Genomic DNA, 11,505 nt, shown 5'->3' on the forward strand with positions numbered 1-11,505 from the left:
TGAAGGACTGCTTTAAAGCCAAAATCTCTGCTGTTTCTTTCTTATCACAGAGGTATCATATTCAACTTGGTGTAAATCTGCTGGTTTCTCCTGAAGTCCGAGTACCATGGAGGAAATTTGTTTGGGATAGATTTATCACTCCCAAACATCGTTTTATCATGTGGTTAGTCATGTGGGATCGGTTGCACACAAAGAATCGAATTGCTAGATATAATACTAATATGGATCTGGTTTGTCTGCTGTGTGGAGCAGAGAATGAAGACATAGAACATCTTTTTTTCAAGTGTACATACAGCAAGAGATGTTTAGAAGCTATCAAAGGCTGGCTTCATTGGAATGCACAGTCCATCAATCTCCACAGGCTCCTGCATTGCATTTATCATGCCAAGCATGTGTCGAGTACATATAAAAGTATATTCTTCTCCTGTCTTGCTGCAACAGTATACCATCTTTGGAGAGTAAGAAATGATGTACTTTGGAATCAAAAATTGTGGCAAGTGCATCATACAGTTAGTAGAATTCAAAGAGATTGTAAATTTCGATTGCTTAGTATATTTCCTTGTAAAGCTTCTAGGAAAGATAGAGATTTTTTTACCAGGTTGCTTTGATCTGTATTAGTCAGATATTAGGGATGATTGGTTGGGTCTGTTATCCCGGTTGACTACTGTGGGTTCTTGTATATGTATTGGGTGCACAAGTGGTGGTTGTATTGGTTTGTTTTTGAGTAATACAATGGCTTATTCATCAAAAAAAAAAACTATGTATGGATATGGCAATAATCTGTCTTGACCGTAAACAAAGAACCAAAAAAAAAAACAAAAAGAAAAATCCACGTCAACTCATGATAATTAATAATTTCACATTTTATTAATTAATTTTGTGATATATATATATATTAAAATAACTTTTTCAGTCAAATAAACTAACTTAGATGGTATAACCATGATCAAATTAAATAATGGCAAACTTTATACTAAAATAATAATAATAATTGGTACATGTACGTACAAAGAAAGTAAAAAAAAAAGTAAGAATATAGCCCATTATAATATACTTCAAAAATCCAAACAGTTCATTTTATTCATTTATTAAACACAAACTAGAAACATCAATATGGAAAGATCCATACAAATATCTCTGGCACTAAACTAACTGTAGTTGACGCAAACGAATCAAACGAAAACAGAAAAATACATATATATATATATAATGACAAAGTTGGTGTTGATAAAAGTCATCAAATGATCACCAACACTCGTAGAACTTGATATCAACCCTAAGACGAAAGTAAACTGCACCCTCAAAAGAATCAGTGGTGATAGTGGCAATCCCACGGTGCATGAAGAAATCTCCGGTGCCACCGACGACCGAGATGTCCCTAGCCTTGACCATGGTGGGGTCGGCTCCGGCAAAGCCGATGGTGCCCCGACCCACTTCGGTGTTGTTGAGGACGAAGGTGAAGCCCAGCCAGGCCGTGTAGGTGTTCTTGGTGTCGTAGATGTAGAACCCCTGAGCCCTACCCACCGGCCCGGACCGGAGTTTGTTGTCGAGGGTTATGGGGTCATCGAAAACGACGACGTTTCCGAAGTGGAACTGGCCGGCCAGGATGGTCAAGTTGGCTCCTTGAGGCGCCGCCACTATGGCAGACGTGGCGTTGGCGGCGTTTTGACCGTTGTAGATGATGTCGTGGAAGTAGAGCATTAGGGTTTTGCATGGCTTGTAATAAGGCTTCTTATTGTTGTTGTTTTCTAATGGTTTGGCTAAAGAGAAAGGAGAAAAAGAAGACAGAGAGAAAAGCATGAAAAAGATAATAAATATCATTGGATTTTTCATTCCCATTTTTCTTGGTTGTATTGTACCAATTAATAGAGAAGATATATCTAATTAAAGCGAGAGAGAGAGTGTGAGTTTTGATCAATATTCACCAACATATATCTATATATAGAGAGAGACTTTGAGTTTGCTTTACTGTGTTTCCACATTTGTGCTTTCATGCATTTGGAATTTTATCACGAATCTTTACCAAACTTTTGTTTTTATACAGAGATATTATTGAAAATTGATTTTTTTTTTATTTTTATTTTGAACTTTCATGTTGTTTTGATCATTTTTCGCAAAATAGTATTTGTCTAAAATTCGATCCGTTGTCTAAATTTTTCGACTAACTGTCTAAAATTTTCGATCGGCTATTTGAATTTTTTCACTACCTGTTTAAATTTTCGACTAGTTGTCTAAATTATTAAAAACTATTTTGAAAATATTTATTAAAACTGAGCTAAAGTGCAAAAGCACTTTGAAAAATAGAAGTTTTTGCATAATGACTCTTCTATAAATTGTGATTAAGAAGTAGTTGTAGTTGATCAATATATACATGTTTACTTTTAAAAGTCACCCCTCTTTATTTCATTAATATGTCAATAATTAGAAAAATAATATCATCACATTTTTTTCACACAAATTGTAAATACATATTTATGTGTGTATATATATATTTTTTAAATTACACATGTTGTGGGACTCTAAATATTTAGGTATAGGAGCACATTATTTTTACGAGTATTTAAAAAATATGCAGTAATTATATTTTGTGTGTAATAAATGCGCTAATACTAATATTATTACACTTAAAAATAGATTAATATAATATTTCATAACTCTATGTTATAGAAATGTGCTTAAATCGAAGTATATATATGCAACGTATTAATATTATAGCATAAAAGATAAAGAATAAAGAATATTGTATTGTAAGTGAATTATTGAAAGCTATAAAATATTGACGATTTTCTTCAATATTCTCGTGAAGTTTATCGATCATATTCTATATTTATACACACCATCATGAAGTTGATATCCATTACGTAATTTTACTCTTTAAATGTTTAAATTTCTACTTAGTTAAGTAATTTTCAACTTTATTCCATCGCTATGAGAAAATAAAATTTCCTTATATTTTAATTAGCTAAAGAAGCTCCACTTGAAAATTCAAAGCTAAACCCCACTTGAACTTTCCAAGCTAATAATTTTGTTAGTTGTTAGTCAATCATTTTCTAAATGCTTAAATTTCTTCACAAACTTATTGATTGGTCATGTTATAAAGTCAATAAAACTATAAAAGGGCATATTACTCTTCTCCATCTTTTTTTTTTTTCTAAAAATGAAATTGCAGTAAAAATACTTAAAGTTTGTGTTTACTCATCTCCATCTCTTTGTTTTTTCTAAAGTAGACTCTCTGTCTGCTTACAACATGATACTAGGTCGACCATGGATATATGAAATGGAGGCAGTCCCTTCAACATACCACCAAGTTCTAAGGTTCCTAACTAAATGGGGAGTAAAAGAAATCAAAGGCCAACAGAAAGATTCAAGAGCATGTTACCAGACTACCATAAAGGCCAAACCCGCTCAGTTATAGCAATTACAGGAAGACAGACAGACTGACTCCCAGATGAACCAACTAGACATGGAGAAGTTGGACGAAGTTCAGATACATCCAGACATCCCAGATCACAAAGTCCAAATCGGATCACGATTGGACCCTGACATCAAAACTAAACTCATTGATTTTCTTTCTGTCCATTATGATTGTTTTGCTTGGTCCCATGCAGACATGACCAGAATTGACCCCGAAGTGATTGTCCATAAATTGCAGGTTGATCCAGACTACCCACTAAAGAAGCAAAAAAGAAGAAAATTTGCCCCTGAAAGGAACAAAGCCATTAACGAAGAAGATCAAAAGCTCATTGATAATGGGTTCGTGAGGGAGGTGCATTATTCCGACTGGTTGGCCAACGTAGTTGTAAGGACCAATATTTTCAGTATGAAAAATTAGGTCTAGTCGTGTCTGGAATGGTCTTATGTTATGTCTGGAGTTTGTTCGTTTTTAGTAAGTGACCACGCCAGCCTGTGTGTACAGCAATGTTGTTAGTGATTAACAGTTGTTGGTTGTTTCTGGTTTATACCTAATTGCAGCTAAGTATATATATTGGCCTGGTTAATTAGTTACAACCAATTCTCTTAGATCGGACGATTGGATATTGTGTTTGTATTTTCTCTTCTCTTTCTTCTGTTAATTTTTGCAGGTTCTTGCAAGAAACTCCATTGATGGTGGTTGAAGGTTTATGTGCAAGTTCTGAAGTCAAGCCATGATTGCTGAAAGAGTTCAGCTGGGTCTTAATGCCATAGATCTGAAGGTGTTCGGATATGAGATACTGTTAAAGGGAGTTTAACATTGAAGCAAGGGGATCTTGCATCTATAGCCAAGAGATTTGGTTATTTAGGGTAAAAAGCTTCACTGTATTTTGAGATAGATTGTATAGTTTTACAGGTTGATTCTTGAACTGGTTATTGTAAAATTACTTCTTGATATAGTGAGAATTATTACCCTGGTTCAAGGAACCCAAGCACTAGTCAGCTGGAATAAGTTTTCAGTGCAGACGAAGCTTGTAATTTTGCGTGTTGACTCTTATGATTTTATTGTTAATGTTCAAGCATAAATCAAGATAAAATCTAGATGAATATTGTAAAATTGGAAAGATAGGAAAAAACTTAGGTTTTTCAGTAGTCATTGTAAAGAAGAAGAATGGCAAATGACGAGTCTGCATCGACTTCACAGACCTCAACAAGGCATGTCCAAAAGACTCATTCCCATTACCACACATAGACATGCTGGTAGACGCCATAGCTGGTCATGAACTCCTAAGCTTCATGGATGCATACTCAGGATACAACCAGATCTTGATGCATCCAGACGACCAGGAAAAGACAGCCTTCATGACCAACTTGGGCATATTCTGCTACAAGGTCATGCCATTCGGATTGAAGAACGCAAGAGCAACTTACCAGAGATTAGTCAACAAGATGTTTGTCGACTTGCTGGGGAAGACGATGGAAGTCACATTGATGACATGCTCGTCAAATCCCTCATTGCAGAGGACCATATCAGCCATTTAAAATAATCTTTTGACATTCTTAGGAAATATAACATGAAACTGAATCCAACTAAATGTTCTTTTGGTGTGACTTCAGGAAAGTTCCTTGGGTACCTAGTAACTCAAAGGGAAATCAAGGCTAACCTAGCACAGATAGATTCAATCCAAAGGATTCCTTCCCCAACGTGCATAAAAGACGTACAGAAGTTAACTGGACGCATCGCAGCACTCAGCCAATTCATCTCAAAGTCATCAGAACGATGTCACCTCTTCTTTAACACACTAAGGAAATAAAAAACCTTTGAGTGGACAGCTGAATGTGAAGAGGCACTAGCCTAAATAAAATAGTACCTGACCAGCCCGCCTCTCCCTTCAAAGCCAAATGACAATGAAACATTATTCATCTGTCTAGCAGTATCCGAGGCGGCAGTTAGCGCGGTCCTAGTCCGAGAAGAGGAAGGCAAGCAATCTCCAGTCTACTATGTAAGCAAAGCCTTGCTTGATGCAGAAACCCAATATAGCCAGTTGGAGAAGCTTGCACTAGCACTCATCCAGGCAGCAAGGAAGCTACGCCCATACTTCCAGTGCCATCCAATAACGGTCCTGACCATCTTCCCACTCAAAACAATCCTCCATAAACCGAAACTATCAGGTAGACTTACCAAGTGGGCGGTAGCGCTCAGCGAGTATGAAGTAACATACAAGCCACAGACTTCCCTCAAATCTCAGGTATTAGCAGACTTCATTGCAGATTTTACACCTTACATGCATGTGCAAGCAGAAAAAGAACTTTGTTGTCTGACCGAGGGACAGTCAGCCGAAATCTGGAAGTTGCAAGTAGACGGCTCAAGTAACACTAAAGGAAGCGGACTCGGACTCGTCCTGACTTCACCCAAAGGTGACGTAAACGAACAAGCAGTTCGATGCGGGTTCAAAGCTACCAACAATGAAGTTGAATACGAAGCAATGATAGCTGGACTCGGACTAGCCAAAGACATGGGAGTCAAAAGGATCGTGGTCTTCAGTGATTCTCAATTGGTAGTCAACCAAATGCAAGGTAGCTACCAGGCCCGGGATAACAAGATGATAGCCTACCTCAACAAGACTAAAGAGTTGCAGTCGGTTTTCGATGAGTTCACTATCAACCAAGTACCAAGAGGGGAGAACAGTCATGCAAATGCATTAGCAAACCTTGGATCCTCCATCCAAACAACCGATCCCAAGACAATACCTGTAGTATATCTCCAATGACAGTTGTCTGGAAAGATGAAGAAGAGTAAGTTAGTGACATCTCCAACAACCAAACATGGATGGCTCCAATAGTCGAGTACTTGGAGCAGGACATACTTCCCAAAGATAAGAACGAAGAACGTCGGGTCAAGGCTCAATCAGCCTGCTTCACTATTATACGAGGTAAACTCTATAAATGTTCCTTTTCTGGTCCATATTTGAAATGCATTAACCCTGCAGAGGCCAAATACATACTGGCTGAGTTGCATGAAGGAGAGTGCAGCAACCACTCTGGGGTACGAAGCTTGGCGCACTGCGCCCTAACACAAGGCTACTACTGGCCAACTATGCGAGCCGTCTCCTCCGACTATGCAAGACGATGCGAAATATGCCAACGGTTCATTCAAATATCCCACCAACCTCTGGAGCGTCTCATCTCAATCACATCCCCTTGGCCATTCATGAAATGAGGGATGGACATAGTTGGCATGCTTCCAACCGCACCAGGACAGAAGGTGTACATTATTGTAGTAACTGACTACTTCAACAAGTGGATTGAACCAGACTCGTTCCACCAAGTCAGAGACAAAGAAGTAAAGGGCTTCATTTGGAAGAATGTAATTTGCAGGTATGGAGTACCGAAAAAGATCGTAACGAACAATGGCTCTCAAATCATCAGTTTTGACTTCCAAGACTTCTGCAAATTCTAGAATATCAAGCTCAGCTTCTCCACGCCAAGATATCCCCAAACAAATGGACAAGCAGAGTCATCCAACAAGACTATCATGAACAACATCAAGAAGCGCCTTGAAAAAGCTAAGGGAAGATGGGCTGACGAGTTGCTAGGTGTCCTTTGTTCCTACCGAACCACAGCAAGGACTTCAACGGGAGAGACACCTTTCTTGTTAGCCTACAGGATGGAGGCAGTCATCCCTACCGAGAGTGGAGTTCCGACAGCCAGATATGAGCTGACAACAGACGAAGTGAATTGGGAAAACATGTGCTACGAACTCGCACCATCAACGAAAGAAGGGACAAACCACTCTTAAGAGTCTTAGTCTATCAACAAAGCATAGCCAAACATTACAACAAGAACATCTGCACTCGGACATTCAAAGTAGGAGATTGGGTACTACGAAAAGTGTTCCAGAACACAAAGGAAGCAGGAGCAGGTAAGCTCGCCCCAACATGGGAAGGTCCCTACCTGATCACGAAGGTAGTCGGACATGGGGCATACATGCTACAAACTAAAGAAGGATGCGAAATTAACAACAGTTGGAACGCTATCCACTTAAAACAGTATCACTTTTAACTCAATCCATTCTTCTTTCATTTTCTTTCATCAATGATCTCACGGGATCTTCATTCAAGCAACATACTAACACTATCATGCAGGAAGTGTCAGAACTACATTCGGGCTTGATCCCTGCAAAGGGTATGTAGGCAGCTCCACGGAGCACATCCCCCTATCACAACCATTTTTTTTCGTGATTCTACATATACAACGAATAGATCAATAACAAATCTAAGTATAAATTGACTGAGTAACTTCGTACTTAGATTGGGGGAATAAGATACTAATACTTCATAAATCATGTAGCCATCCGGCATTCAATACAACAACTTAAAGAACACTAACACAAGCTACAACCAGTCAGAATACAACAAAACTAGGTCAGTTAGGTCAGGATACAATACTACATAAGAAAAAGTCCATACAACAACTAAAAATACATAAGATGAGACAAACTCAGTCATCCCCCAACAGAGAACTTGAACAAAGGAGGAATCAATCATCTGCAACTAGATCATGAGCAATCATGACACCAAAAGAAGTGACTAACTCTTCGGCACGGGTCGTCTCTTCAGCCATCATCTTCTCCAATTCCTCAAAGTTTTCCATCCACTGGCCATTATGCCACGACACTCGATCTCAGCTTCTAGCCCAATCACTAACATTCGATTCTCCAACGAAGCTACCTCAGCTTTCAACACATTCAACTAGACACACAAGTAAGAACCACCAAGCGACTCAACAATCAGTCAGATGAACCATTCATTAAGGCACAATTAAGAAAAACAAGTTATCAACAATTAGTCAGATAGACAAACCTAACATCAAAGATATACACGGCAAAGATTTCGTGTTAAACAAACAGATAGACTATTATACCAATTAAATTACAAAATGACCAGTTAGTCAACCAGTCAATCTGAAAGTACCCTTAAAGCAAGATATGCCTATTGAATAAATTAGGTCTTTACTAGTTAGTCAGACAGACCACTAATTCAGAAAAAAGAACTATATGGATCAGAATACTATCCTAAAGTAACTAAAACAAAAAAAATTACATTTATCACCATCACAAAAAGATCAAACAGAAACTCCCTGATTGGTCATATAAGGCCATGAATGTAAGGGTGAAAAAAGAAGTGGTCAACCATCAAGAGGCCCTACCAAAAGGTCCTCAATTTTCCCTAGGAAACACCTAAAAAGTCTCAAAGACAAATGAAGTTCATGAGAAGTAGGCCACTTGGCCATCCTGGAGGAGCACTTGGCCCACTCAGCCATCTCCCCTGGGCACACAGCCTCATCGGCAGGCCACTCGGCCCAAGCACACGAGTCACTCGGCCACCCCGGCAGAGCACTCGACCATCCCGGAGGAGCACTCGACCCACTCAACCATCTCCCCCGGGCACACAGCCTCATCGGTAGGCCACTCAGCCCAAGCACACGATTCACTCGGCCACCCTGGCAGAGCACTCGCCCATCCCGAAGGAGCACTCGGCCACCCAGAGGAGCACTCGACCACCCTAGCAGAGCACTCGACCATCCCGGATGAGCAATCAGCCATTCGTCCATCTCTCCTGGCCACTCGGCCATCCCGGAGGTGCACTTGGCCCACTCGGCCATCTCCCCCGGGCACACAGCCTCATCGACAGGCCATTCGGCCAAAGCACACGAGCCACTCGGCCACTCCGGCGGAGCACTCAACCATCCCAGAGAAGCACTCGGCCCACTCAGCCCAAGCACACGAGTCACTCGGCCACCCCGACGGAGCACTCGGCCACCCCGAAAGAGCACTCGGCCATCCCAGAGGAGCACTCGGCCATCCCAGAGGAGCACTCGGCCACCCCGGCGGAGCACTCGGCCATCCCGAATGAGCACTCAGCCACTCGGCCGTCTTTCATGGCCACTCATCCACTCGGCCACTCAGCCATCTGGCACCTAGCCACTCGCCCATAGGCCACTCAGCCTACTCGACCACTCAGCCATCTGACACTCATCCACTCGGCCACCTGCCCACTCGTCCACTCAGACATCTGGCACCTAGCCGCTTGGCCTATTCGGCCACTCATCCACCTGGCTACATAGACACTCACCCCGTTTGGCCAAAAAGCCTTAAGGTCCCATGGTGCATATAATTCGACATTATAAACTCTCTAGCTAGAATTAATTCTAACTAGAGAGTGAGGGACAAACTGTAGGGGACAAAAATTGTCTATAATTAAAGCCCATCTAGTCAGCCAGACTAGCTTGCCAGGCCCAATAAGCAATCAAGGCCCAAAACCTATGTAAATGGGCTTAGCCATCCAAAACAAGTTAGCTGGTACTCAGACCCAAGCCCAGGTGCATTCAGTCAGTCAGGGACATTGAAGCAGTCAAAATGCAACCACTAAGAATGAGTCGGATGAGCGAGATAGACGAAGGGAGAACGAAAAGAAGAAAACGACTATAAAGAAGACCCTCAGGGGTTAAGAAGGGGGGAGTGAACAATCACTTGACTATCTTTTTACTTTCTTATTAAAATGAAGCTATTCTCTCTCTGGACGATCCAGTCACGCAGGTCCAATTAGTTAGTCTGATCTGACCTCACCGGACTTAACCCAGCCGTTCAGTCCCCCCGTCATCACCACCATCACTCCAACCATTCCATTACTCATCCATCAGTTACTACTTCATTATTTACATCTTAGTTTTATTGCTTTCAATCATCTTTTGTCACAGCCCAAAAAACTTGAGCGTCGGAGTTGGTTTGGCTCACACCTCACCGGTGCTCCCAATCTCGTCTCTCTCTCTTTGTTCTTGATAGGTTGTTGGTGCCCGTCTAATCAATTGTAGAAAATCACATCTACACGTACACCTAGTCACGACCATGAAATAGACCCATCATTAAACTTCAATTCCGTAACCTAACCTCGGGAAGCCCTAATTCCACCAAACGAGGTAGTGGAATCAAACCCCAAGCCCCTGGGCAAAAACCCTAAGAAAATACCCAAAAACCCATTTCTGAAGGTAGGGTAGCGCTACAGCGCTACATACAGCACCTTCAGCACACTGAGTTTCTTCTTCGAATTTCCCCAAGCCAAAACTCCCTAGAACCCCTCCAAACCTCAACTACACTTCAAAACAAGCCTACCATTCACCACATCTCATCCCACATGGCCCAACAATCTCAAATTTAGCCACATGCACCATCAAACAAAGAAAACAAGAATTAAACCCAACACTTAAGAAAAACTAGAGATAACCCAGCAACTCAGATGATCAAGCTCAGAATTCCTTACCTTTGATGGGGAATTCGACCCTAGGTTGTCCTCCAAGCCTTTCCAGCCTTTAACTCCTCAGTTCCCAAAGCTTAATTCCTTTAACTTTCATCCAAAACCCAAGTTCAAAAATCATCTCTAACAAAGCTCGGAAAACTCATTCCTGCTAAACCCTCTAGCTTCACTAAGGTCCCTTGCCCCAAGCTCCAGCCTAAGCTTCCTCTGAGTTACAGCCTCAAAAATCTTCAAGGAGAGTGAGAGAACATGTGATCGATAGGGAGAGGGAAAAAGAGTCTTTGTTTTTCCTCTTTCTTTTTTCCTTTTTCTTCCTTCAGCCTCTACTACTTTCTAAAAATTCCACTAAGTCTATAAAGGCAGAATATCACTTATCTTCTTTTAGCCACCTAAAAGACCATTTTGCCCTCCCATTAAAACCTAAGTCTTAAAACATTTTAAGGGCATTTTGGTCATTTGTTCCCAATTCCCGCTAATTCCTCGAGTGTCCCTAATAATTATCGCTTAACCCCGACTGTAACGCCCTACTCCCTTAGAGTCGTTACTAAGTGAGTTTAAAGACGTGGGATCAGCTCGCTAATCGAGGTTTTAGAATAAACAGTGTAATTAAGCCATAAACAGAGGAAACACTTTAGAAATAATTCCATTTCATTGAAAACCATAAAAGTTTGACATCTGGGATCCCAAAATACAATTTAGAAACATTTACAATACATAAACTGAACCAAGTCGACTAAACGACAAAATTTAGGTTTATTTACAAACATCTCCCAAAATCCAC

General features: G+C 40.7%; 2 protein-coding genes across 2 annotated transcripts; one reads left to right on the forward strand and one right to left on the reverse strand.

Moving 5' to 3' along the window:
* Positions 1-1,051: 1,051 nt before the first annotated feature.
* Positions 1,052-2,118, reverse strand: LOC133834097 (disease resistance response protein 206-like). Its single transcript, XM_062263599.1, has one exon. It carries the CDS (start codon positions 1,837-1,839, stop codon positions 1,246-1,248), a length of 594 nt encoding a protein of 197 aa, XP_062119583.1. The 5' UTR covers positions 1,840-2,118; the 3' UTR covers positions 1,052-1,245.
* Positions 2,119-6,634: 4,516 nt separating this feature from the next.
* Positions 6,635-7,210, forward strand: LOC133780170 (uncharacterized). Its single transcript, XM_062220042.1, has 2 exons — positions 6,635-6,778; positions 6,872-7,210. The coding sequence occupies exons 1-2, from the start codon at positions 6,635-6,637 to the stop codon at positions 7,208-7,210; spliced, it is 483 nt and encodes a 160-aa protein (XP_062076026.1).
* The last annotated feature ends 4,295 nt before the right edge of the window (positions 7,211-11,505 follow it).

The sequence above is a fragment of the Humulus lupulus genome, chromosome 5, assembly GCF_963169125.1.
Source record: "Humulus lupulus chromosome 5, drHumLupu1.1, whole genome shotgun sequence".
Lineage (NCBI taxonomy): Eukaryota > Viridiplantae > Streptophyta > Magnoliopsida > Rosales > Cannabaceae > Humulus > Humulus lupulus.

What these genes read in the sequence shown, in the direction of transcription:
- LOC133834097 (XM_062263599.1), bottom strand. Translation starts at nt 1,839, where the DNA reads ATGGGAATGAAAAATCCAATGATATTTATTATCTTTTTCATGCTTTTC.
- LOC133780170 (XM_062220042.1), top strand. Translation starts at nt 6,635, where the DNA reads ATGGACATAGTTGGCATGCTTCCAACCGCACCAGGACAGAAGGTGTAC. An exon ending in AGGGCTTCATTTGGAAGAAT is followed by an intron (nt 6,779 to 6,871) that starts GTAATTTGCAGG and finishes TGCAAATTCTAG; the next exon opens with AATATCAAGCTCAGCTTCTC.